At 43.2% G+C, this 27,077-nt stretch overlaps 1 protein-coding gene across 1 annotated transcript; it reads right to left on the bottom strand.

The window, feature by feature from the left end:
- HTR3B (5-hydroxytryptamine receptor 3B) lies at window positions 1-26,372 on the bottom strand. Its single transcript, XM_075279000.1, has 9 exons — window positions 26,291-26,372; window positions 22,744-22,916; window positions 18,548-18,592; window positions 18,087-18,196; window positions 16,240-16,409; window positions 14,169-14,326; window positions 2,444-2,654; window positions 827-1,009; window positions 1-266 (listed from the first exon to the last, which is right to left on the bottom strand). The coding sequence occupies exons 1-9, from the start codon at window positions 26,325-26,327 to the stop codon at window positions 1-3; spliced, it is 1,353 nt and encodes a 450-aa protein (XP_075135101.1). The 5' UTR covers window positions 26,328-26,372.
- Between the last annotated feature and the right edge of the window lie 705 nt (window positions 26,373-27,077).

The raw sequence follows: 27,077 nt of genomic DNA, 5'->3' as shown, positions 1-27,077 counted from the left end.
TCATGCAGGTACAGTGTATGAGCTCCAAGCCCACCATAAGAATGTAAGAGTAGCCGCATAGGCAGTGAAGAGCAGCATGTAAGCTCTGAACATAAGACTGTCTAACTTATAGCACAGGTTAAGCCATTTGCTATGCCAGGTTTCTTCTGACTCCATCTCCTGTACATAAGAACGGATCGAGGTGACCTCCTGTAGGATTTGCTCCATCATTGGATCGTCTGATGTTGCTGGGCTCTGGAACATCTCATCTATACCACACAGGCTCTCTAGAATACAAAACAAATGTCACTTACAGCAGTTGCCCTATACAAGACATGTGGACATCATACAGGGAGTCCCACCATGGAGGACTTGGTGCAGCCACGTGGTAGCCTATTGATTTTATTTGGTTCTGTAAATAACCCATTTATTTTAGCAATATTAGTTGAATGATTTGGTGTTGTAGAAGCTGGACGGTATCAGCTGGATGCCAAGGAAGGCTTTCTTTTGAGGAAAGGTTGTCATAACTGTAGTAAGCCTGATGAGCTTCAAGGATTTGGAGTGCCCTTGATGGTAACTGCAGGATTAAGACTCAGGGGGCACATATATAGCACATCTACCCACCTTATTTCTTTAACCCATTTTCCATTCCTTAATGTAGCATGTATATTACTACCTACTTAAGAGATTCTCACTCTAGAAGGCCATTTCTAAAGTCAATTTTGGTCATCTCAGTAGGATTTCATTGTATTTTCTTTCACATCCTGGCTCTCAAGCTTATTTATGACACCACATTTGTATGACATCCTAAGATCCATTGGGTATTTCATCAAACCCGTATTTATACCTGTTGTTCCATCAGTTGAACCCATGGAGTTATCTTCAGAGTGACTGTGTCTTCTCAGCATTGAACATTGTGATATAAGATGAGCTCCAGATGAATCTTTGTCAATGTAAAGGAACTTTATCACCACAATAGATTTGCCAAGGCTCAAAACCATAAGGGCCATACACACAATAAAGAATACACCTATAGATAAAAAATATTTCCAGTTAGTGATTCTCTGACATAAATGTAAGTAAACATTTCCCAGCCATGGACCTTAGATGCTTGGAGGTGTTTTACTGTGGAGGGGGGCAGTCCTGCATGCATGACTTTTTACAAAGTAAACAAACATGATGGAAGATAGTGTCCCTAGGTAGTGTCCCTTTGTCCCTAGGTCGGTGTCCCCAGGGATCAACCACATTCCCCAGCTTCATGGTTCCCCCCCTACATCGGCCCCGGTGTAGTTGGACTCACCTTGCCACGCTTCGCCGCCGCCCTCTGCACATACTGTAGGTGTCAGGCGGCTGCCTGCATATGGCAGGTAGACTGAAATAGAGGCGTCGGTATTCTGCAATGCACTGCAGAATACCGGCGCCTCTATTGCATTCTACCTGCCTAGGCTGCAATAGAAGCGAAAGACTGACAGGCCAGGGAGGCAGCGCAAGGCTTCCAGCTGTCATAGAAACCTGACTCTGGCCCCCGATCTGCCTCATATATGCCACACGCAGCCAGCCGCCCGACAACTATGTGCAGTGAGCGGGCGGAGAGAGCGTGGCAAGGTGACTCCAACTACACTGGGGCCGATGTGTGTGTGTGTGGGGGGGGACATGAAGCTGGGAGCAGAGATGGGGGAACAAGAAACTGGCAGCAGAGATGGGGGGACAAGAAACTGGCAGCAGAGATGGGGGGGGAAGAAACTGGCGGCAGAGATGGGGGGGGGGAAACTCGGGGCCGAGATGGGGGGACAAGAAACTGGAGGCAGAGATGGGGAGACAAGAAACTGGAGGCAGAGATGGGGGGACAAGAAACTGGAGGCAGAGATGGGGGGACAAGAAACTGGAGACAGAGATGGGGGGACAAGAAACTGGCGGCAGAGATGGGGGGGGGAGAAACTGGCGGCAGAGATGGGGGGGGGAGAAACTCGGGGCAGAGATGGGGGGGGAGAAACTCGGGGCAGAGATGGGGGGACAAGAAACTGGAGGCAGAGATGGGGAGACAAGAAACTGGAGACAGAGATGGGGGGACAAGAAATATAAGCAGTTCAGCGCCACTGCCAACCCGCAGACAAAGTCGTGGGTAACTGCTAATCCATTATATATATATATATATATATATATATATATATATATATTTTTATTTTTTTTTATGAAATATATAGACCTTTAGGTTACATGCACATGACTGTAGTGGTTTTTACTGTCCACAAGAATGGATCCATATTCCATAAAATACATGTCCACCTTGAATCTGTAACCATGGATCCACAAAAACGATCCTATGCACTTGTATGGGTGAGTCTGTTTCACAAAAACTATGGACATGTATAGGGTCCTTATACTATCTGCGATTACAGATCAAAGAATGCAGACAATATAGGGAAACCAACTTGGATCGTGTGCAATGGGTTGATAGACTTACCGATTAATGGTACACTTAAGGTGCTAGCTGGTAGTTCATCTGCCATGTTAACCCTAAAGACCGTGTATCCAACAAGAATGCTGGTTTTGAACATGATCCGAGTCCCGCTGTCAGGGGGCAGGTAGAAGCTCATGAGGTCCACGACCATCAGCAGAATGCTAGGTAGAAGAATGCCGACTATATACAGCAGGGGACGTCGGCGGATAACAAGCTAGAAAACAAAATTAATTGGATGGTACTTGGTTAAGACAAGGTTATACAAAGCGTAATCAATGCTAGAGATATGTGCCCTTTAAAGTGGGGCTTCAGTTCCTTCCACCATCAGGTACACCGCGGGGCCCTTTGACATTGCCCCATCTTGGGAGGTGGGCTGGAGTGTCCTTGGCCTACAGTAAACAACATTGCTACTACTCACTTTCCCTTTAATGAGTTGTATGCAAAATATATAAGAATTCTTATACGTGTCAAGGGGTTCTGGTATGTATATTAATTTTAATGTGTGATGAAGGGGGTCATTTGCACTACAAAACTGAAAAACAAATGATTGTATATCAAGAGGGAAATGGTAAAAAAAAAAAAAAAAATGAAAAAACCCTCGAGCAAGAAGCTATAAAGTCGTCTACCATTCCCTTCCCTGGCTCTATTCCAAACCAGATAATTAAAGAGAAATATATATCTATATATATATCCATCTTCCTGCTTTGTCGCTTTATTTGCAGCAATAAGAGACTACTGCAAGTGAACATTAACTTTGGCCTTATGCACACGACTGTACTTGTTATACTCAATTGTGGTTAACAGTACAAACCCATACATTTGTATGGCCCCATACACACAGCTGTAGTTTTTACAGATGTGTGTCCATGACATAGAAAAAAGCTACAATATATAGAATAGACCCTATACTTCTCCATATTTGCAGCTCAGTCAATTCACTTGCATGTAGAAATATTTCTGTAACCAGAATTTTGTGCCATGGAATGGAACGTCTTAAAGGGATCATGCTACAAAGGATACTTATTCTTCAATTCTCTCATTGAAGTAAATGGGGGTGTGGATGTGTCCTATCCAACTACCCAACAAGGGTCCCTACATACAGTTTTCTGCCAGGATTAATGGTCTCAGCAGTCAGACCCCTCACCATTCACCTATTAATCCTATGAACAGAGGATAGATATGTTTCATGGCACATATTTAATACATATTTTTTTGTCTGATGCGAAGGATAGATGTTAATGTTTCCACACACATGTAACAAGAGGCAGCCGAATTTATAGATATTTGCAAATCTTCTTAGGGTACATAAGCCCCCAGAGTAGCCTGGCAGTGGCTCACTCTGCTGCCCCCATCAATAACATATGGACTGGAGAGAGCATGCATGTTTATGGTGGAATCTGGAGGAATAGCTGCTGAAAGTTACAGACTTGAGCTTTCCTAGATTTCGGATCAGTTACTTCATTAAATGAACTCTACAACTAGTCTTTCCTTAGCCTGAAATGGTAACATGTGAAAATAGATTGTATTGAACCAAACAGGAAAGGACTTTTGGGTGTAATAAATTAACATGTGGTCACTTACTAAGCCCATCCTTCCCTTTCTCAATCCCACCACAATTCCCACAATCCTTAATCTGTTCTTGAGGCATCACATTCGCTGGCAGATGGTATTCCCAAATGAAGCCTGTGCCAGTTGCCCTGTTCCCGCCCAATAATATAGCATGGCCTACCTGTGAAGGTGCCCATATACTTGTTCAGCCAATAGCCATTTCTTCTAATTACTTACCTCATCCATATACATACTTGGTTTGACATGTGTTCTGTACGGATAAGGGCCCCTTCACACGGCGTAAGCGCTCGGCTCATTCCGAGCCGTGCACGCAAGCGCTTCTAAACACTTCCCATTCACTTTAATGGGAGCGCTTGTAAAGACGTTTTTACGCGCGCTCCCATTGAAGTGAATAGGAAGTGTTTAGAAGCGCTCGCGTGTATGGCTCGGAATGAGCCGAGCGCTTACGCCGTGTGAAGGGGCCCTAAAGAGGTAGTAAGCCATTCCCCAGTGAATGAAAGGTTCGGGCATTAAAATTCAAGTTGCCCAATCCTTCTTTCCCCCAACATCATCTTTAGGGAGAGTTGAGAGGCTCCATACCGATTGTGCAGCATCCCACTGGACACTGCAATATATATCTCAAGTAGGAGAATGAGTCTTCCCTGAACCTTTGTAGAGGTTGCACAGAGAGGTAGTATAGAGAGCCCGGGCAAGATCCCTGTCTGGCGTGGAGGCTTCTTATTGAGCTCCTATTGCAGAGGGAGAGTACTAGACATGGGTTGGAGGATAAACTGTGAAAGGTGCAACGACCCTGCCTGTGCCCTAGGACAGACTGGGCATACTGTAGAAACCCTGCTGAGATTTTACATGACAGACACAGAGAGAGAAAGAGAGTGGCCCCTGGTTATAGTGAAGGATTCCTTAAAGAAACAAACACAGGTTACATCTGGTAATACCATCCACTGGCCCAGCTGATCTACCCTGTTTCTGCAGCACCCATTCTCCTTCTTGGGAGTTACGGAAACAGTAAAAACGCAGCACTCAATAAATCCCACCCTGGGGGGTTGAAGCTTCAACAAAGTTATTCCCAATTTAGCAGCATGCTGAGGAGACCGGATTAACCCTTTAACATTCAACAAGCTGCACATATCGCATTCTGGCAGCATATTTCCTTTCTGCTTTACATTCCTGTAATGTGGTCGGAAAGATAAACATATTGGATATAGATGTCCACATTAACAAGTAAATAGGGAAAAGTATAAAAAAAATACTATTTAATTTACCGCATTTTATTTTTCTCCTTTACTATTAACGACACACGGTGGAAAAACTGTACCTTTAAGGGGGGGTTGCTGTATACACTATTGTTTAGAATTCCCATTGATGATAATGAAAGGAATAAATCTAATTGGGAATTTGTACATGATGAGCGCACAGAAGATGAAATAGAGGCCCTACGGTGTTAGCCTAATTGCTCTGCTGCTCGTCTAACCTTCTGCTGGTTCATTTGATAAGGTTCTCTTTATGATGCTATGAATTTCGGAAGCGCTCATTTATTCCACACATAATTCTCCCCCCTCCTCTTTATTTCACCCTCTGCTCATTTGTGAGCCATTGTCGCAATGATAATGATTTTGCCATTAAAGCTGAAATCACTGCTGCATGAGAGAGCTATGTCCCATGCCGGCCATTCATCTCCCTGTGTTTTGTGTGGTTATCTTGTCTTGCCAGGGTAGTTGTTAGTTCTGGACATGCCAAAGCGGAGGAAAAAGGGTGTCAGCTTGGAGATCAGTTATCATGAAAGACTGGGGCACACAGGTTAATTATAATGTAATGGAGGAAATGTATTATTCGGCGTCCAGTAATGCCCTTGGCTCTACTAAAGGAAGTCTATTGTGCAAGTTTTGGAGACAAAGTATGGCCATATTCATGGCAAGATCCACCGTCCTACATGCCATTTTGTGTACCGCTCATCTATTCTGTGTGTGATGTAAAAGGATGTTCCAGAAAAAACTCATTTGGGCTTCGATGAAAGTAAAGTGAGCCCATGTTTAATTCATTGGAAGTGAAGTGACCAGCTGCATTCAGTCTCCGCACATATGTGCTGTCGGCTGCCATAGATGTTACTAGTGCGTATAAAACAGAGGCGGTAATATCAGTCTTACTACGCTGCTATGATATGGCGTAGGTCATAGTTCACCAACTTTTTGCAAAGTTATTACATTTTTTTCTAGAACTTCTGTATCAAGCAGACCCTGGGGAAGTCACTGGTTGCTGGATTTGGAGTTTGGGGGTAATTGCCTCCCACTGGATCAACAGGGTAGGGTTATAGGTTGGAATTGATGGGCCTGTGTCTTCATTAACCTCATCTTCTATGTGATGCTAGGTTCACACTAGAGTTAGGGTTCTGTTCTTTGGATCCACTTGGGGAACAAAAAAACGGAAACCCTATCCACTTGTAGGACTTTTCTCTCCACATATTTCAAGCAGAATGGGGGATGGAGACCCCGAACAGACCATGAACGCCAGTGTGACCACAGCCTTTCTATGTACAGCTAAATGATAAGCAATATACAGTAGTTCCTTCTATTGGAGTTACCAAAATGATAAAACTTTTTTTTTTTTTTTACATCCTTCTCTTCATATTCTGCCCCATATCAGGAAGACAAATAGAAAACAAGTGAGGGCGCTTTCACACCTGCACCCGGTGTCCAGTTTGTGCATTCCGCTATGCTTCCGTATTCTGCCATGGCGAAACTGAACCCTGCTTTGTGTCCGGCTAAAAAAAAACGGTTTCCCCGTGGACAGGCAGAAGACGCACATGAGTGGTCACCTATGCAAAACCATTCAAGTGAATGGGTTTGAAAACTGACCGCCAGGTTTCCGTCTCCTGTCCAGTTTTGCCAGGGCAGAAGACGGAAACCTGGCGGAATGCACAAACTGGACACCGGCGCAGGTGTGAAAGCGCCTTTAGCATACATATAGAATAAAGAGGCCGGCACTGCTCACGACATTGTATCTTCCAAGCAAATGTCCAGTTGCAATAGGATTCATTATAATTGTGTCCATTGTGCTCGGCTACTTCACTGCAGCAAATCAATAGTACACGTAGGAGAAGGAAGAATGTAGCAGCACTCACTGGTGGCTTCAAACCTCTCCTTTAGTCAAGGCAGGTTATTACAGATACAGCAATTCTTGGCCTACGGCCGTTTCAGATACTGAAACACTTTAGGTGAAAGTTCTGCCACATCTCTAATAACCTGCCTGGAATAAAGACGTTTAAAGCAAACAGTGAATGCTGCTACAAAAAGAATGTCTTCTATATGGGTGGGTGACCTTCCCACATGTTAAAGGGGTATTCCCATGACACTTGTTCACCAACCTGCAGGCTGTTGTGCTCTATTAACTTCCTGCTTTTCTCGGCACATTGATAAGCAGGGTTTCACTTGCACGGGATTGGTTGTAAATGAATTACCACCGTATGAAGCTGATGTAGCAGAGCTGGATTTGAGTCAGTTTGCATTACATACAGAGGTAATGGACTCCCTATCTCAGCCAAATTCAATTAAACCGACTGATAAGAGCTCAGAAATCCTGGAGCTCTCACCTCCCCTATCTGAGAAGCTCCGCTACTTATCAGACACAAACAGCTCAGAGCTGCTCCCAACCCCTCCTCCCGCCCCCCCCCCCCACCACCCCGAGAGCAGGCAGCTACATCACTTGACAAATGAGCAGATAATCCCAAGGGCAATAGAAACGGAGTGTAAACAATGAAGTGAATAAATTAAGATAGCGGCCAAACAAAGCAGTTTTGATAAAGCAATGTATTTAGGAAAAGTCTTAAATCCTCATAAACTAGCAGTATAGATAGGATCCTTGTGATGGGACAACCCCTTTAAATGAAACTATTTTCTGACAGCATCTACCACCTCCTGCCCCACAATTAAGGTCTCCTGCACACAACCATAGTGGTTTTTACTAAATACTATGGTTTTAGTGGTTTTTACTAAATACTGATCTTCAATCTGAAAAAACATGCTCGCATGTCGATTGCAATCAAGGATTTGCAAAATTACTTGTATGATCCCTATAATTGTGAGTGCCGCAAACACAGTCAAAAATAGGATGCAATTCATAACTGTATACGGCATGGACACACTGCCATATCTACAGACATATGTATAGGCCCAAAGAAATGAATGGGTCCATCCTTTTACTGTGAACAAAAACTATGACTGTCAAAGTCAAAGCATTAGGTGGTCATCACATATAGAAAAAGACCAAATACTGTATATAAGTTGTCCATGCAACGGTAGTAGGGAAGCAAAGTTCTAGGCAAAAAAATGCTGCAAAGTAAGAACGCTTTCACAAACAGTTTCTTTTTGTCAATTATTAAAATGCAAAGTGAATGAACAAAAGAGAGATCTAAATGACATTGACATTTCGTGTGACCGCCCTTTGGAGGAGGAATTCAGAAAAATATACGGCCCCCACGGATCCCTGATCTCAACATCATCCAGTCTGTCTGGGATTACATTAAGAGAAAGAAGCATTGGAGCAAGTCTACATCTACAAAAGATCTGTGTGTGGTTCCCTAAGATGGCAGGAACAACCTCCCTGCCGAGTTCCTTAAAATACTTATTGCAAATCAAGGTGGTGGTTAGTTGGTAAGCGATTGGCTGTAGTGGTGACCTCAGTGGTATTAACAGGTCACTGTCCAATGTTTGACTAAAGTGGCCACATGTCTGTGTTGACATTAGAGATGGGCAAACCTCTCAGGATTCCTTTAGTTTTGGATTTGGATGACTCAGATCCTAGATTCTCTTCGGGTCAAAAAAGTTTGGTAGGAACCACACCTTAACTTGGCAAAAAACATAGTATATAACATTGTCATGGCTCCAAGGAACCTATCTATTCAATTTCTAGTTCTTTAAGGTGAAATTATTACGTTCTAGGGTCTCTTCAGACCGCAGAGTAAAATAGATGGAGGCCTAAGGGAGGTTTATAATGAAAACATTCATGCTCACCTTCCATTACCTCATTTTGGGCCTCCTCATGGCATCCAGCACTCTCACCACCTCCTTGGTAACGTCATGTGTCCCAGGTCATTGCTGAGGCCTGACATTGGGGACATGGGAACACCAACCGCCATGATGAGAAAGTGCTAGACCTCACAAGGAAGTTCAAAAGAGGTAAGGGAAGGTGAGTATGAGTTGGTTTGTACATATTGGTCAAACAAGGACATGTGACCACCACAGCCAATCACTAGCTGTAATAGTGACTTCAGTACACATATCACTGCTACATCGAAAGTAGTCACATGTCTCTGTTGGCACGTCCTCACAGGAGCAAGAAGAACAGAGACCCAGAATACAACACAATAGGAATGACATGGAATTGGTTAAAGGGGTTATCCAGGGAGTAATAAATCTTAGCAGTGCATTCCTTGAACTGGTTAAGCTTTATTATTAACGTACACCCCAGTCCCTGAAATCCCATTCATTACTTTTGTGGAGGGCTGTAGGGGAGGCCAGAACTCTCATTCCTGCCTCCCTGTTATGGTCTGGGGCTCTTTGACCAAAGACTGGCCCCTGACGGATGATTTCTCAGTCAGGTTAACAAGAAAAACATACAAAAAGCAGAAGCATGAGCAGTTTGGAACACTAGTGTGGATACTCCTATACCCTGTCTTGCACAACTAGAAGTACAACTTGAACCAGTCCAATCACACCGTTAACAAATGTGGATAAACAATAGGAATAACAGTCAGAGAAACAGAATTGAACATGGAAATTGTACAGTACTAGTCATTGTGTTTAGATCCCATGCCTCCCACTCCTCGGTGACTCTGTAGACTCCATGTATCTCAGTGCAATCCCTCTCCCAGGTAATGGTGTGTGGCCTATTAGCTGTTTCTTGCATTACTTGATGTGCAGCTGTGTATTCCATGCAACACTTGCGATCCTGTTTGGCGGTAATGAGGCTATATGGCTCATATGCAAATTAACGAGCTGGAGAATTTCAGCTTAGAAAAAGACGACGTCTATTTGTAATTCACAGCTAAACCACCAATTCTGGTCCTACAGAATCCAGATAATAATGTCCCGCATTTGTTTTCATGCTTAATACAATCTATGCATCATGAAACGCTCATATTACCAAGACTAGGAGTTCTCCTAAACCTAATTTCCGATGTCATCTAAATACATGTTCTGTAAGCATATGTAAATCATGTATTCTTACGACCAAAGGGGGATCATTACAAAGTGTCTGCATAGATGCCCTATGCTATGCGCTCCATATAGAAATACAGTCATGTGCAGATTTATTGACCCCGATTAGCGTGGCGCATAATGTACATCAACCAGTCGTGAATATTAGATTCTCTTAATTATGGCAGCATTTAATTAGTTCTCAGCAGCAGGAGAATATTAATGGGAAAGGGCACTAAACTGGGCACTAGGACAGCCCATGATATGCAGATATGTTACCAGGGTCTGAATGTATCATTTTGGCTGTTGGTCTGCACAGTTTCGGACTTTGGTGCCCAAGTTCCACAAACCAGTGATTTCCAGGGTGGCTCACTGTACAGCTACATGCAAGTATTATCTTACCACTTTTTACAAAGTGTTCCCGAAACTGCAGCCGCACGCATGGTTTCCAGTAGTAGCTTGCTGCCTAGCCCTTGCCTCTGATGGTGGACAATGACTGATGATTGGAGTCCACCCAATGCTATTGAGAAGACAGTGTTCACGAAGGAAGTGACTGGTTAGCCTGACTCTGCACTTTACAGTATACTGTTTATGAAGCAGGTATATGCCCACCCAGGGTTAGGAGCGAACCACGGATTTTGGGGGCCGACCTCTTTCCCGTGGGCCAGTCTAAGCTTAGGTTCTTATAAGAACCACTCTACCCTCAATTCCCTGAAAAAGGAAGGAACGGAATTAATCCACCTCCCAAATAGTGAATAGTACATAAGTGTACCCTTAGCCGCTTCCCAAGTGCAAGTTTTGCTAACACTCTTTTGCATACTCATACTGCACATAAGTATTGGATCATGACATAAACATGAGATGGGAACCCTATTAGAGATAGCCTACAGAAGCCATAGTAGCCACCTTTTTTGTATGTAGGTTCTTGGAACCAGTGGCATAACTAAAGTCGTGTGGGCTCCGGTGCAATCTTCTGTCTGGGCCTCCTACTTCATTCCAACAGAGAATTCTTGAAAGTGATGGTTATGGGAGCTAAGGATTTCAATACCACCTTAGTGTGGTTAGGGTGATCTGTAGGTCTCCTTGGCTTATGGGCCAGATGGAAGCTGCATTCTCAATACTGATGCCAGTGCTTATGGGCTCCCTAAGGCTCCTGGGCCCTGGTGCGACTGCACCCTCTGCACCCCCTCAAGTTACACCCCTACTTGGCACTGAGTATTAACATCATTCCATAATGGCACTGCCATAATATTTTGCACGTCACCTTTTTAGTATGGTTATGCAAATTGAGGAAGTAGCAAGATCTGCAAATGATAACATTTTGATAAAATTGTCAAGCACCGAGCTCCAATCTGTAGTAAGTAAGATGGGCATAAAAGTCAGACTGAATGCAAAGTTTGTTACCCACTTTAAGCCTCAATATATCAGATGAAGTAGTATGTGTGATGTCTCCGGTTCATCAACATGCCAATTATCACCATTTTTCACAAACTGAGGCACAGAATCCTTGAGCTGAGAGACCTTATCAATCCTACAGATCAATATGTGCCTTGGCCAAGATGGCAGCACTGTTCAATGTTGTGTGTCTCAGGCTGGGGTCACATCAGCGCTGGCTCTCCTTTTGGGGATTCCATTCCCATCTCCACTTGAAAAATGTGGAGAGAAAAGTACTGCAAGTGGAAACCAGGCAGACTCCATTAATGTCCGCGGGTAACTGCTTTTTAAAGCAGATTAGGTTTCCATTTGGAAACCAAGTGGACCCTCCGAAAGGAAACCCAAATGTAGATGTGAACCTAGCCTCAACAATGAACTGGAATGACAGCAAAAGTTGCATGGAGATGAAATTTCTGCATGAACGGATTTTAAGTAGAAGAATTGAGCATAGCAATTGAGCATAGCAATCCATTCTGTACAGCAAGTGGAAATGGATGTCACATCCCAAGTAGGGTTGAGCTGATCTTGAGATTTCAGGATTGTTTTTAAAATCCGATTTCCGATCATTTTCCATTCGAACCCGATCCCGATCCCAATGCAAGTCAATGGGATTTTTTTTCAAAGATCGGATTTTAAAAACGATCCTATTCACTACACGGCATGGAGTCTAAAAATTGAACGCTTTAATTGTTAGACTACACGCTGGGTAGTGATTAAAAAATCCCCCGGCTACTTAAGTCCCCAGTGCTGTCCACTTACCTGCACAGAAGCGCTGCTGCTGGTCCGGTCCCCGCTGTTCTCGCCTCGCTGCCCCGCCTCCCAGGTTAGTGTTACAGACCTAGGAAGAAGGCGGGGCTTGTGGCTTAGGAGAGTGTGGGCGGGTACAGGGCAGGGAGACGAGAGTGCTCCCCTCTCAGTACCCGCCCTCACTCTCCTAAGCCACAGGCCCCACCTTCTTCCTAGGTCTGTAACACTAACCTGGGAGGCGGGGGCAGCAAGGCGAGAAGAGGAGCGAGAACAGAGGGGACCGGACCAGCAGCAGAGCTTCTGTGCAGGTAAGTAATAATGCCCAATTCACACATGCTGATATGTTCCGTCATGCTGATGTGTTCCGTCCGTAAGGGTCCATATGTGGACCCTTATGGACGGAACACATCAGCATATGTGAAACAAGCCTTAGCTACTAGAGATGTTAGCTAGCCTCCCATTAGAATAAATGGACGCAGCCGGCGCGCAGGGGGTTAAGCGGTAGGACGCCGACACAGGCTGTGTGCTGGCTGCATCCATTCATTCCTATGGGACCTAGCTAACATTGTTAGCTTTTCCCACAATGCTTGGCCGGTAGCAAAGCATTGTGGGAAATAATCTCCAACCTCGATCCCGCCTAAAAAGATCGGGATCGGAATTCCGATCGCGATCGTGAAATTTATTCGATCGCCAATCGGAATCCGATCTTTTCTGATCCCGATCGCTCAACCCTAATCCCAAGCCTAGGGTGGCAAACAGTATCGGCACAAACCATCAGAAAGCATTTGTATGCTATAGGCCTCATGCTACCCCTCTAAAAGGCTGTCATGGTGCACATCCTTTTTGTAATGAGTTCCAGTTTCTGACATTGTAAGATAGTGGAAGATTGGTTTAGAGACTACAGGGGCAATGCCACGAAGAGGCCTTCACAAGGGCATGCTATCTGGGTCCTACTCTATACTTAATGTATGGATGACAGACCCCTCTAGTCTTCACTATAGGTACAGCTCAGTGTTACATTGATTTGGTCATAAAACCAGTGGTATGGTCATTTTTCCAAAGGGCAATAGTGATGGGATGACTAGGTAATTTAGAAATTACAAGAAGAAGAAGAAAATACTTGGGGGAATAAACAATTTACAGTAAGGCCTATGCAGCACTCTGTGATATGTCCTGGCAAGATGTATAGGGAATATATCATGTAACTTGTGAACTAACTGAACGGAATGAACTGATACATATGGCTGAGCACAGCAGTGACACCTATGGTAATTTAGTGGTACTGATTTCGGATTCCTTGGACAACCCTGTTCCCTTGTGCACGCTTTGCTTGGCTGTATTTTACTTGCTGCCTCTTGTATCAGTGAATCTGTCGACAAACTACATTTCTCATGATTCATCTGACTACTCTTACTCTCTGTGTTCCCCTCCCTTCTCCACTCTCCCCTGCAATAAAACCACAGGTAATAAATCACTCCCATGTGCTGCTGTGATGTTTCATTTGCTGGCTGAACTGATCACAGGGAGGGGTATTGGGCTTGCAAACAAAATGTCAAAGCTAAGGTCAATGAACTGAAAATAAATGAGATAAACAGTGTTGAATTTAAACAGGAAATATGTTAGGAAGTGTTTTTCATTAATGCCCCATGTTTTTTGTTTGTTTTTTTTAATTGGTTAACCCCTTTCACAACATTAACTTTTAGAAACATTAGTATAACTTTTATATGACTATTTATACTATATTTTAATACATAGGTATAATAGATATAAAGAAGACTTTGACATACATTAAACTGGACCTGAGCAAAGCTTCCCCCATGGGTATGTAGGATCTCATAGTTGGAGGGCACCGATAGAAGTTCCCACTCTCCGTCATTTAGAAATATACTCTTGTCGTTGCTGATTTCTTCGTAGCTCCTCCAGATGGAAAGATTCAGATCGTTCACTACAACACAAGGCAATTGTTACACTAATATAGGTTTGCACTTTATATAACAGTTCTGGATAAAGCAACTCTGTCGTAACTTAAGATTGTGTTCACATTAATGAAGCCAAGACAGCTTTGATGGATCGTCTTGGAACCCTTTCTAATTAATTCTGATGGATGACATTGACTTATAATTGGTTTATTAGGTTTTCCTTTTGAACACATGGAAAGATTTGCTCTTTGGACTGCACTATCTTTGGTGTCGAAAAGCAACAGAATCCAGACACAATGGAGACTAGCCACAGCGTGAACAACCTTAAAGGGGTTGTCCAGGATATATCAGATGAAGTAGTATGTGCGATGTGTCCGGTTCATCAACATGCCAATTATCACCACTTTTCAAAAACTGAGACACAGAATCCTTGAGCTGAGAGACCTTATCAATCCTACAGATCAATATGTGCCTTGGCCAAGATGGCAGCACTGTTCAATGTTGTGTGTCTCGGGCTGGGGTCACATCAGCGCTAGCTCTCATTTCGGAGATTCCGTTCCCATCTCCACTTGAAAAATGTGGAGAGAAAAGTACTGCAAGTGGAAACCAGGTGGACTCCATTAATGTCCGCGGGTAACTGCTTTTTAAAGCAGATTAGGTTTCCATTTGGGGGTAACCAAGTGGACCCCCCGAAAGGAAACCCAAACGCAGATGTGAACCTAAAGGGGTTGTCCAAGGTATATATATATTTTTTTAATTTTAGGCCAGGGAAGGTGAAAAAAAGATACTTGATTGTCCCCGGTGCTCCAGTGTCTCCCATGGCGGTCCAGTCCTGCTGCTCTACTGGCTTCTTCTGGCAGAAGTCCCCACTGCACATGACCACTGAGGCCAATCGGCAGCCTAAGGAATGGAACATCACAGCCAGGATTTCCTTCAAAAGGAGACAGTGGCGGGGCCCGAACCTCGCTGGTTGGCACCAGAGCATCAAGGTACAGGTGAATATGAAGTGATGCTAAAGCTCTTTTCCTGATCAGAGGTTTGTGCCCTACACTTCTCCGTGCCACATCTCTCAAGGCAGGATTGTTCGGACAGCGGTCTGCCAGCTGTCATACCCCTGCCTCCATAGTCACAGTGGCCAGAAGACCCTACTTATCTCCTGACTGCTGCCCTTTAGCATTAATACATTACTATAGCAGCAGAGGAATCAGTAGGGTCTGTGTATGGGAGACAATCCGGACCACGGGGGCACAATGTGAAATTATACTGTCCTTATAGTCAAAAGAAAAAATATCTTTGTACCGTGTTAGTATCAATGTTGTTCCATTGTCACAGAACTTCAGAGAGACTGAGGAACCACCTCATACATCATTTCTACAGCATCAAGAGCAAAGCCCAAACAGAGATTGAAACACTTATAGTCATTGTTATACATGTCTTTTCATCTGGAAAGATACTGTACGTTGGTGTCTCTGTTGTTGCATGTAAATCAGCTCTTCAGAGCAACGATGATGTGACCTTTGCCCCAAGGAGTTAATTTACATATTAAAAAAAAGTGATATCTCATTGATGGAGGAACCAATTCACGATGGGATAACACTGATTCAGGGGACTCTAAACTATGGGCTGGGCTGATATATTGGGTCCTGGTGATAGACTCGCTTTAAAAGGTGAGATAAGGTTTTTGTCATTACTTTTTTTTAATGAAATCATGCATCTAAAGAGGTTTATTGATGTAGAGATTCACAGTAAACTTTTCCATTATTTGTTTTGACTGACCGGTACATGATGTAGCTGCGACTACTGACCAATGACCCATGAATCATCCATTAATATCACAAGGCACAGATATTTCCTAATCCCAGCATCCACCTTGGGTTACTAATAATACCATGAAGATCACACAGCTATCGGACACTGAATATACTACTACCCCTATTACCTGTATGTAAGCAGCTGCTGAAGGTCAGGCTGCAGTTCTGGATATCGAAAGGGAAGGCGTACATCTCCAGGTTACACGCCGACACCACCTGCATAGGCTTGTTATTCCTGATAGTTCCAGAAGAGCTCACATACACATAGGGTAGATCAGGAGTCTTTCCATCTTCTACACTATAGGAATATATAGCAATAATGTATTTTATAGCAATAAAACAAGTAAATAACTAATAGAAGTATCATAATATATAATAAATATCACACTTTTCATATAGACTTAAAATGGAGACTCACTGCTTTATTCAATATGGGGACATCTGTTCCTGTGATGCAAGGTTCTGCATGGGAACCCGAAAGACAGAAATCCCAGATAGAGAACCCGTCCACTAAAACAGCAGTTACCCGCGAACACGCCATAGACTATAATGGGGTGCGCCAGGTGTCCATTGGGTTTCCCCCGGTTCTATACTGAAGCTAGCAAGGTCCCTAGTGCTGGACTTTTCTCTCCACTGATTTTAGACAGAATCTGGTCCATTAAATGCAACCTATAACTAGGGTTGAACAATCGTGTTCGGAAAAGATCGGATTCCGATCGGCGATCGAGAAAATTTTCGTGATCGGAATTCCGAACACGATCTTTTTAGGTGGGATCGAGATCGATGATTATTTCCCACAATGCTTTGCTACTGGCCAAGCATTGTGGGAAAAGCTAACAATGTTAGCCTTCACACTGAGTATATGCTCCGCTCATTCTGAGCAGAGTGTATACTCAGTGTGAAGGCTCCACTGCGGTTCAATAGGAATGAATGGAAGCAGCCAGCACACACCCTTAACCCCCTGCGCGCCGGCTGTGTCCATTCATTCTAATGGGAGACTAGCTAACATCTCTATTAGCTACTTACCTGCAGAGATGGCTGGTCCGCTGCCCGGTGTTCTCGTTCTTCTTCGCCTTGCTGCCCCCGCCTCCCAGGTTAGTCTTAAAGAGCTAGGAAGAAGGCGGGGCTTGTGGCTTAGGAGAATGTGGGTGGGTACAGGGCAGGGAGACGTGATGTCTCCCCTCCCAGTACCCGCTCACACTCTCCTAACCCGCCCACACTCTCCTAACCTGGGAGGCAGGGGGCAGCGAGGCGAAGAAGAACGAGAACACCGGGCACCGGACCAGCCATCTCTGCAGGTAAGTGGACACCAGGGGGGACTAAGTAGCCAGAGGATTAAAAAAAATCCTCTGGCTACTTAGTGATTAAAAAAAAAAATCACTACACAGCGTGGATTCTAACAATTAAAGCGTTCAATTGTTATATTCCATGCTGTATAGTGAATAGGATTGTTTTTAAAATCCGATCTCCGATTAATAAAAAAAATCCCATTGACTTGCATTGGAATCGGAATTGGGATCGAGATCGGGTTCAAATGAAAAATGATCGGAAATCGGATTTCAAAATCGATCCTGAAAAGTCAAGATCGACTCAACCCTACTTATAACCCTACAATCCCCTACAGTGTTGATCCAGGGGAAGGCAAAAGAAAAACCCTATGAGGCTCATACCAATTGCCCCATTTCAGGGGAAAAAATTCATATGCATGGAGTCTGTATGGCGTATATAGTGTAAGTGCTAGAGGTATTTAGTGAACCCCAAAGATTCCCTAGAGTAATTGAGAACTCCATACAGGGAATCGGCACTATTCAGACAATGGTACAATGTTATAGAACTGAGTGTGCCCTATTACTTCATTACTATTGACTATATAATGCACCATATGTCTAACCCCCTGTATGACCAGCAGTTACCCAATACAGTACATACAATAGACAGACAAATGTACTCAGACATGGCATCTACTGTTACCTACAATTCATTGATCACAATGTCTGGAACCCAAATAGCACTGAGTGGGAGGGAAATTTCCCCAATTCCATCAAAATGACTTGAATTCCAGGCCAGAAATTCATCCTTCCACATCTAGAATAAAGAAGGGTAAATCTGGAAGATACAGATCATGGTGTTTGTAGGTAGATGATATACTGTACATGTACAAGTTTTCGTAAATGTTTTTAGAGAAAGTCAGTCACCATTAAATTAAATACAGCGCCTGGTAGGGGTGCGAAGCGTATTATATAACAAAGTTTTATCCAATACGGAAAATGAGGCTACAAGAGCCCAGTGGTCAATCCGAAACGTGGGAAGTGCACAAGTTCTCCAATAGAACCCTTCCCATGTACCCTTCCGTATTTTTTTATTATACATTTTGATCAAGGTAACTAAGCCCACAACCTCTTTAAGTGAGGTAATGTAGAAATGTATAACACATACCTGTCTGTACCAAATACTGGTCGTCAGTTTCTGATTCTGCAGATCCTGGAACATAATAAACACATTCATCGACGTAAAGAAAATAATGTATCCAAATAGAAATGTTGGATTGCTGCAAAACTTAACATGTAGCTATGTCTCAGGCATATATGGAAATGATGTGGTCTCATTAGACACTGGGACTTGTCACAAGAGGGTGTAAAAGCACTTCCCCTACTGCCTTATAAAAAAGCTCTCAGAGGCTACTTTTGGGTAGCGTATCTCTTGGTGAGAAATTGTTGACTGCTAGGCAGAACTATATGACACTCTCAAAGACGTTTTACCCAGTTGACAGACTTCGAGGGAAGATGCATTATTGGACTAAGAGAAATAATTTTGACAAACTTTCTGCCATCTTGGCTGTACTGACCTAGTAGTTAGGAATAGTTGGTGGCAGTGGGGACACTAAACCACAGAATGTCCTTATGGACTGGTGCTTTAAAGGGATTCTACCATTAAATTTTTTTATTTTTTTTTGTGGATAAGACGTTGGAATAGCCTTTAGAAAGGCTATTCGTCTCTTACCTTTAGATGTGGTCTCCGCCGCGCCGTTCCTCAGAAATACCGTTTTTTACCGGTATGCAAATGAGTTCTCTCGCAGCGATGGGGGCGGGCCCCAGCACTCAAACAGCGATGAGGGGTCTCCACCGCTGCCAAAGAAGTGTCTCCATGCGCCGCCTCCTTCTTCGTCCGCCGGGTCATGTTCAATGTCTTCTTCTGGCGCAGGCTCATAACCTAGCAGAGCAGAGCAGACTGCGCAGGCACACAGGCCACAGGAAAATGGCCGCTAACAATATTGTGCAAGCGGCCATTTTCCCGTGACCTGTGCGTCTGCGCAGTCTGCTCTGCCCTGCTAGAAATTATAAGCTTGCGCTGGAAAACATTGAACATGACGCGGCGGACAAAGAAGGAGGCGGCGCTTGGAGACACTTCTCTGGCATTGGTGGGGCCCGCCCCCCATCGCTGCAGAAGAACTCATTTTCATACTGGTAAAAAACGGTATTTCTAAGGAACGACGCGGCGGAGACCATGTCTAAAGGTAAGAGACGAATAGCCTTTCTAAAGGCTATTCCGATGTCTTATCCACAAAAAAAAGTTTTAATGGTAGAATCCCTTTAATGTGATTTAAGCTTCTATATTTTTTTACTATTATTTTTAGACCCCTAGGTGTATTAAATCTCAGGGGATCTGATCACTAATCCAATACATTGCAATGCTAATGCACTGCAATGTATGGTAAAACCTCTATACTCTATACTTCGAATAATCTAATGACAAGCCTGGAAACCCTCAGGCCTCGTTCCCACGGAGTAATGCGTTGCTCATTCTGACACGTAAACACATGTCAGAGTTAGGCGCTTCAAAACAGATTCCATTGACTTCAATGGGTGCCGGCTTACGCATGCCACACATTGAAATTAATGGTTTAAAAAGCCTCCCATTAATTTCAATGTGTAGAGTGTGTAAGTCGGCACCCATTGAAGTCAATGAGATCTGTTTTGAAGCGCCTCACTCTGACACGTGTTTACGTGTCAGAATGAGCGGCGCATTACTCCGTGGGAACGGGGCCTCAATAGGATCCCAGCTGTCATGGTAATGGATTGCTGCCCCTGGATCTTGTTCCTGGGGACTGCCAATGTTGCCTCAGGTTTGGAGACGTGGCGACTACAGTGGGCGCTCAGCAACATCTACTGTTATTGTATGTTGGATGCGGCGAAGGGGGTTGAGGCCCTATGGTCCTGGTTGGGACATGGCCCTCTTACAAGCCACGGGCAGAAAGCTGAATATTTTATTACTAATAATAATAAGATCGTACTGGTGCAATAAAGCAGTGGCTGAATAACTTTGTCAAAAGTTTATTTCTTGAATAATAGTGCTGGTGAATTGATCACTTGTTTTCTATGTAGTTGTTTCTGCTTTATCTCTGATTAAATGGGACGTCACCTTCAGATGACACGAAACAAATCACCGGCGTCCCGCACTATTTTAATTAGTTGCTGAGTCATTAATCAGGATGTTGAGGAGAACAATGTTATTCAGGGGTTCTCCATAAGAGAATATACTGGAGGAAAAGCTTATTCACTACCTGTGACTATATGTTCACCCTGTGCCATCAGTGCTGCAATGCTTTACATGTTGGCCCTCTTTCCAATGACCCAAATAAAGAAAAATCTGTTACCAAGCTGTAGGCCGCATGCTATAGTGTAGGATCATGTTATAAAGCATTCAGTATAGCCTAATATACCTTTATTCATGTATAACATATTCTGGGCTTAAAGAGGACCTTACTTCACTTCCACCAATTCTTAGCATCTGTTAATAGGTGCCGCTCCACTGATTCCAGCACAGTTGCAATTTTCTTTCTAGCCCCCACCGTTCCTGAACAACAAGTGCAGATAGTTTTGATGCCTGATCTGCTATTTAAGGTCTGTATTGTCAGGAGGCGGTGTCAGATTAAGAGCTCCAATCAGAGGCAGTCAGTGTCAGAGCTCAGAGTCACACCCCTTGTCTGCTCCTGCCTGACACCACCCACCTGACAGTACAGAGACTAAATAGCATATCAGGCACCAAAACTAACAGCATTGATTGCTCAGGAATGGTGTGGGCTACAGAAAAAATTACAACTGTGCTGGAGTCTGTGGAAGAGTGCCTATTGCTATGTTGGAGGTGGTGAAAGGTCCTCTTTAAGAGTCTGGTAGTTCTATGACGGGGTTCAGAAACAGCGTTTGTTACTATGATGGTATGCATGGTGTACTATTCTTCCCATTAAAGGGAATGTCTTGTCTGAAAATTATTTATTGTTAAAACATATTTTATGTGATTTTCTTATGTGCATATTACCCAGAGGTCATTGTGCAGTGAGGGAAGCAAAAAAAAAAATGACTTATTGTGGCTAGTGGATTTTTGGTGTTGTATTTAATTATCTATATTTATTATCTATATTATCTATATTGTATTTCTATATTGTATTTATTATCTATATTTTAAAAAATCCTGAAAAATTTACCAATCTGCCACTTCAAACTACTGACTTCTGTGGGAGAATTTTATAGACATGCTATGTGCTGTGTAACATGTGCAGAGGGAGAGGTAGATAAACTGTGAAATTACTTATTGGATTCCATGTCATAGTTACATATACATCATAACTGTGATTATCAGTGTCCTGATAAGTGATGTGGATGACTCCATTATAGTCTATGAGGTCTGTGGGGGTCTGCAGGTAACCGCTGTTTAAATCAGGGGGCCTTAAACTACGACCCGCGGGCCACATGCGACCTGCCAAGGACATTTTTCCAGCCTGCCGGCAGCCGTCGCCTGGTTCACTCATTAATGGGGAATCCAGTACAGATTCCCTGTTAGTGAGCGATCGCGCTTTCAGTTGTATGTGCAAATGCCCATACAACTGAAAGCTGTCAGTGTAAGCCACGGCCTACACTGACTGCAAAGTGTGACCTCTGTCCTGGCGCATGCGTGTGGGGGTGAGTTGTGTAATGAGGAGCATATAATACTGTGGGGGGGTATTGAGGAGCATATAATACTGTGTGTGGGGGAGTGTACTGAGGAGCATGTAATGCTTTGGGGGGGGGGGAATACTGAGAAGCATGTACTACAGTGTAGGAGGGTGTACTGAGGAGCAGATAATACTGTGGCGGGAGCTACTGTGGAGCATATAATCTTATATTATTTTTTTAAACTATATTTCAGCCTGCCAATGGTTTGAGGGACAGTGAACTGGCCCCCTGTTTATAAAAAAGTTTGAGTACCCCTGGTTTAAATGGTCTGACTCTCCATTGTTCAGGACCCCCTGATGACCTGAGCAACTGAAACCTGTGCGCAGATGTGATCCCAGCCTTTTCAGCTGCCTACCAGATGTATTCAATAGGCTACAACATATATATGAATGCCATAGAAGGGAATCCCCTGCTCAGTTTCCCCCTCCCACTAAATATCGGTTGCTCTGGCTGGGCCTTAGTCTATCCAGTGTTACGTTGAATAGCTGACATATAATATTACATTCCAATACATTCCGGTTTTTATTTTTAGTTGCATAAAGGCAAAAAATTATTTCAAAAATATTCACACCCTTTAATAAAAGTGTTAAGGAGAACATACATTTACAACCAAATCATTATAAGAAATAGATATTGGCTTACGACATCCAAAACAGCATGGACAAAGAGGTCTATGTACACAGTGGTGGTTTGGCTCCAGTTCTTCACAGGTCTGACACCTTTACTGTAGTTGATCAAAAGGTTCTTTGTCAGAAGAAGTAAACTGGAATTCCTTATTTGCGGAACATCAATGGCAAATGTGTGTAGTGTGGCGGCTGGAAAAAATATATATATAGTGATTCTTATATGACAAGACTGAGTTGTCTGGATAAAGGAATTGTCATTGCTAAAAGGAAAAGTGTTTAGATTTTGGTAAGTTAGTATGGTAGACACTAGAATTTCCAAACATGTCTCCAGTGGCGTAACTAGGAATGGCGGGTCCCCAAGGTGAACATTTGACATGGGCACTCCTTGCTGATGTTGGCCACCTTCTACGATGGAAGAGAAATCACTTGAACAGGGCCTGTGTCGCTACGCTACACATAAGGACACAAGCCCGGCCACGTGATGTCTGAGACATCACTAAATAGGCCCGAAGCCTTCCGGAGCCCGGGAGAGATAAGTAACAATGTTTTATATGTTCCCTCACTTCTCCAAGCCTGCCAATGATTATACTCAGGAGGTCTGAAAAGACTCCCTCAGTATAATGATACAGACCTGCGGCCTCACTTACCGATTCTGGCCCATGCTCAAAACCGCCAGAAGAGGAAGTGCTGATGGCCATTTGCAGGAGCCAGGGTAAGTAAGTAAACAGGGCCCGATACCTGTTGGAGTTACTCCAGCAAGTAATGGCCTATTTAAAGAAAAAAAAAAATCCACAGCATGGTTAGTGGGGGTTCCAGTAGTCAGACCCCGTCCAACCATGTATTACCTATCTATAACAGATGATGAACTATAATCAGGGGACAACCCCTTTTATAGTGGGACATGCAGGGGCGTAACTACTAGGAGCATGTTCTGTACTGTAAGGACTGTAAATCTGTGGTATAGCCTACCCAGGAGCTGGTCACAGCAGTCACAGCTTCAAAAAAGGATTAGAAAAATAGCACTGATGCTTATGGAAATATATATAATATTTAGTTCCTTCAGTCCTTTCCCTTGGTTGAACTTGATGGACATTTTTCAACTGTTACTATATGAAAGTCCTCCATTGTTTTCAAAAGAACGTCTAAAACCACTGCATTGTACTGTATATGCTGCTGCTGCGGCTACAGGGGAAATATTGTATATATGTATACGTATAATACACACCACAGCTGCTGAAGAAACTCTTCTTAAATAAAGAGGGAGCACAACATGTCCGTCACAAGTGAAGGAAGTTCTAGGCAGTGACGCTAATCTCTATATAATCCTCACAAAGGTTACATAATAAATTATATTACTTATATTAAATAATATTTATAGATATTACAAAGGAAAAAGGTCATTGATGTGTATTATACTATTGTTATCAGTATTAGACCCCACTGGAGGTAAGGGCTACATGATAATATTATGTATATGTACAGTACACTAGCATCTGCCCGCGACTTCTTCTGCGGGTTTGCGGTGGCGCTAAGCTGGTAATATGTAGGCACGTGCCCTTGGCTTGGACTTGCTGTGCGCTGCCATGTCCACCCCTGCGTGACCCCGTTACATACGCTGCTTGCGTGGCTCTGTGGCCTCTGTATCTACCGGCTGTTCCCTGCACTCATGCCGCTTCCCGCCCCGGCGCCCCTTGGGACCACTTTTGGCCCCATGGCCTGGGCTCCCCCCTTGCAGCAAGCCATGTGCCCCCATTCCATCACTGGGCGCCGTGGCAGCCCTGTCCCCGTCACCCTTGCCGTGTCCCCCACCGGACCAGCAACCCCGCGCACCCCCAACACCCCACCCCTCTCCCTTCTCAAAGTCCCCTAACTCCCCTGCCATCACATCTCCTCTCCCCTGGCCGAATGACATGGCAGACTGACCAGAGCAGATATAGGCGACATCCCCGATGGACAGGCAGACTCCAGGCCAAACCAGCATTCCAGACCGCGGTGCAAGCGACCACCTGTCCGGCCACGGCAGAGCACTCCCCCGCTCCCGTAGTGAGCTCACACAGGTGGGGCAGCCTATGAACTTCTCGCTGCCCCAGAGTACGGCCGATTGTTCCGGATGCTCCGGACCTCTGAAAGACGCCATGTTTTTCTGCACGCCGGCCGATAGCGCCGCCCACATAGAGAAGTGGCAGCCAACCGGGTGAGCAGCTGAAAGGGCTGGGATGACGTCATCCCAGGTCCTAAAGCGTCCCAGGTCCTGCAGTGAATTCCAAATTGAAAATCTCCGGTCACGGGAGTGAATTGCGGTGGTCTACGGGAGTACCATGTAGCCTGTCTTTCAATCCGGGATGTGCGCAATTTCAGGCAAATCCGTTTGCCCGTCTAGGTGTCATTGAGGAACAAACATCCAAACACACAAACCCACAAACATCCAAACACACAAACTTTCACATTTATAATATTAGTAGGATTAGAATAATAGAAGACTGATAGACGAAATGGACCCCATGGCCCAACTAGTCTGGCCCTATAATATTAACCCATTCTATCTAGACATATACGTTTATACCAGCACAAACAATGCAGTCAAACGCTTCTATATACGGAGGACTATAAGCTTATTTTTTTGCAAAATGAAAAATATAGTATAGAATATTTTAATATACTGGGACAAACTTGTATCTAAGCTGTTTTTGTTTTTTGGTTTTTTTGACGGTCTTTCCCTGCTTTTTTGCAGTCTTCTATTCATTTCCAAATAGTTTTCAATATCTCAATTTACTGTCAGTGAATTGAAAAACATAAAACACTGAAGAATAATAATAATAATAATAATAATAATAATAATAATAAATAGTAATGGTAATACTATAACAATAGTAATAATAATAGTAGTAATAATAATAATAATATTAATAATAAATAGTAATAATAACAATAATATAATTGTAAAAGTAACAATAATAGTAATAATATAATACTAGTAATAATAATAGTAGTAGTAATAATAATAATAATAATAATAATAATAATAATAATGGTAATACTATAACAATAATAATAATAATAATAATTAATAATAAATAGTAATAATAACAATAATATAATTGTAAAAGTAACAATAATAGTAATAATATAATACTAGTAATAATAATAGTAGTGATATTATTATTATTATTATTATTATTATTATTATTATTATTATTATTAATAATAATATATGACTATTATCATCAGTAACGACCACAAATATTGAGATTAGACATGGCGTCTCTACTCTGACCAGTGGGAATTACATAACAGAAACGCCATGATAACCATTGTTGAATCTCGTAATAATAATGAATCACTGAAAATTTATTTCCATATCCCAAAATAACCCAGATATTCACATTAGGATTTAGTAAGCAAAAGGATTTAGTCCTTGTAATCACACACAAGTTAAAAAATTCAATGTCTTCTATGATCTGAATACCTTGTACCATAAAACTTACGGTAAAATGAATTTCTGACAATTTGTCACAGTAAGACATATTCTTACACATACATCCCTATACAATAGAGTTCCTTACCTGATAATAAGGTCACCATTACCGATAAATAAGCCATCGGAGTAGAGATTCTGGATCAGACGTGGATCCCTCTGTAAGAAAGGGGCAGCTTCTTGCTGGGTACTTAGGAGCGTTCACACATACCCATATACGACACGCCAAGGCCTGAGCTCCTTGAAGGAAATGTCTATAGTTACCTGTAAATGAGCAAACCCTCCGTCTACCCTCCTCATCCGAAGTAATCCTATTAAAAGTCTGATTTAATCTTTCCTAACAGAATAGCAGATACCACAAGCTCTCGAAAAGCTCCAAATGAACAGCTAATTGGATTTGGTGGAGATCTTTTACCTGTGGCTTACGTCCAGCTTCATGATTTTCATACCCAGCTAATAGGAACACCCAAAATAGCATCTGACCAGAGAAGATAAAGCCATCTTGGATCAATGTGACCTAATGGAAGGAATGAAGGGCACTGCTAAAGGGTGTTGAGTGCAAAACCATAAATTTAGTTAGGTCTTCAGAACAATAAGTGAAATCAAGTGTCAACCATGCCTTCTAATAAGACAATAAGCTGTAGAACACATATGTACCCAGTAATGGCGTCCTGTGTCAGCTGCAATGAGATAGTTGGGCCCCATGTAGCGTTAATGCCGCAAAAATGTGGCCAAGTGAGATGGGCCCTTGGGTGATGGCAGAGGCCCATGGACATTAAATAACAGTATTGTGAACCGACCCTTAGAGATGAATGGACTGGCATAGTTCATGTAGGATCTTCTGCAACATTCATATAAGGTACAGAAACCCAATC

Source organism: Leptodactylus fuscus, chromosome 6 (genome assembly GCF_031893055.1).
Source record: "Leptodactylus fuscus isolate aLepFus1 chromosome 6, aLepFus1.hap2, whole genome shotgun sequence".
NCBI classification, from domain to species: domain Eukaryota; kingdom Metazoa; phylum Chordata; class Amphibia; order Anura; family Leptodactylidae; genus Leptodactylus; species Leptodactylus fuscus.
Note: the sequence above shows the minus strand (reverse complement) of the source record. Positions and strands in the feature narration are given on the sequence as shown.

Coding starts and splice junctions, on each gene's coding strand:
- HTR3B (XM_075279000.1), bottom strand. CDS start 26,327: ATGGCTTATTTATCGGTAATGGTGACCTTATTATCAG. Junction 22,917..26,290: donor AATGGTGACCTTATTATCAG/GTAAGGAACTCT, acceptor TATTTTTTCCAG/CCGCCACACTACACACATTT. Junction 1,010..2,443: donor CTTAAGTGTACCATTAATCG/GTAAGTCTATCA, acceptor TTTTATCTATAG/GTGTATTCTTTATTGTGTGT.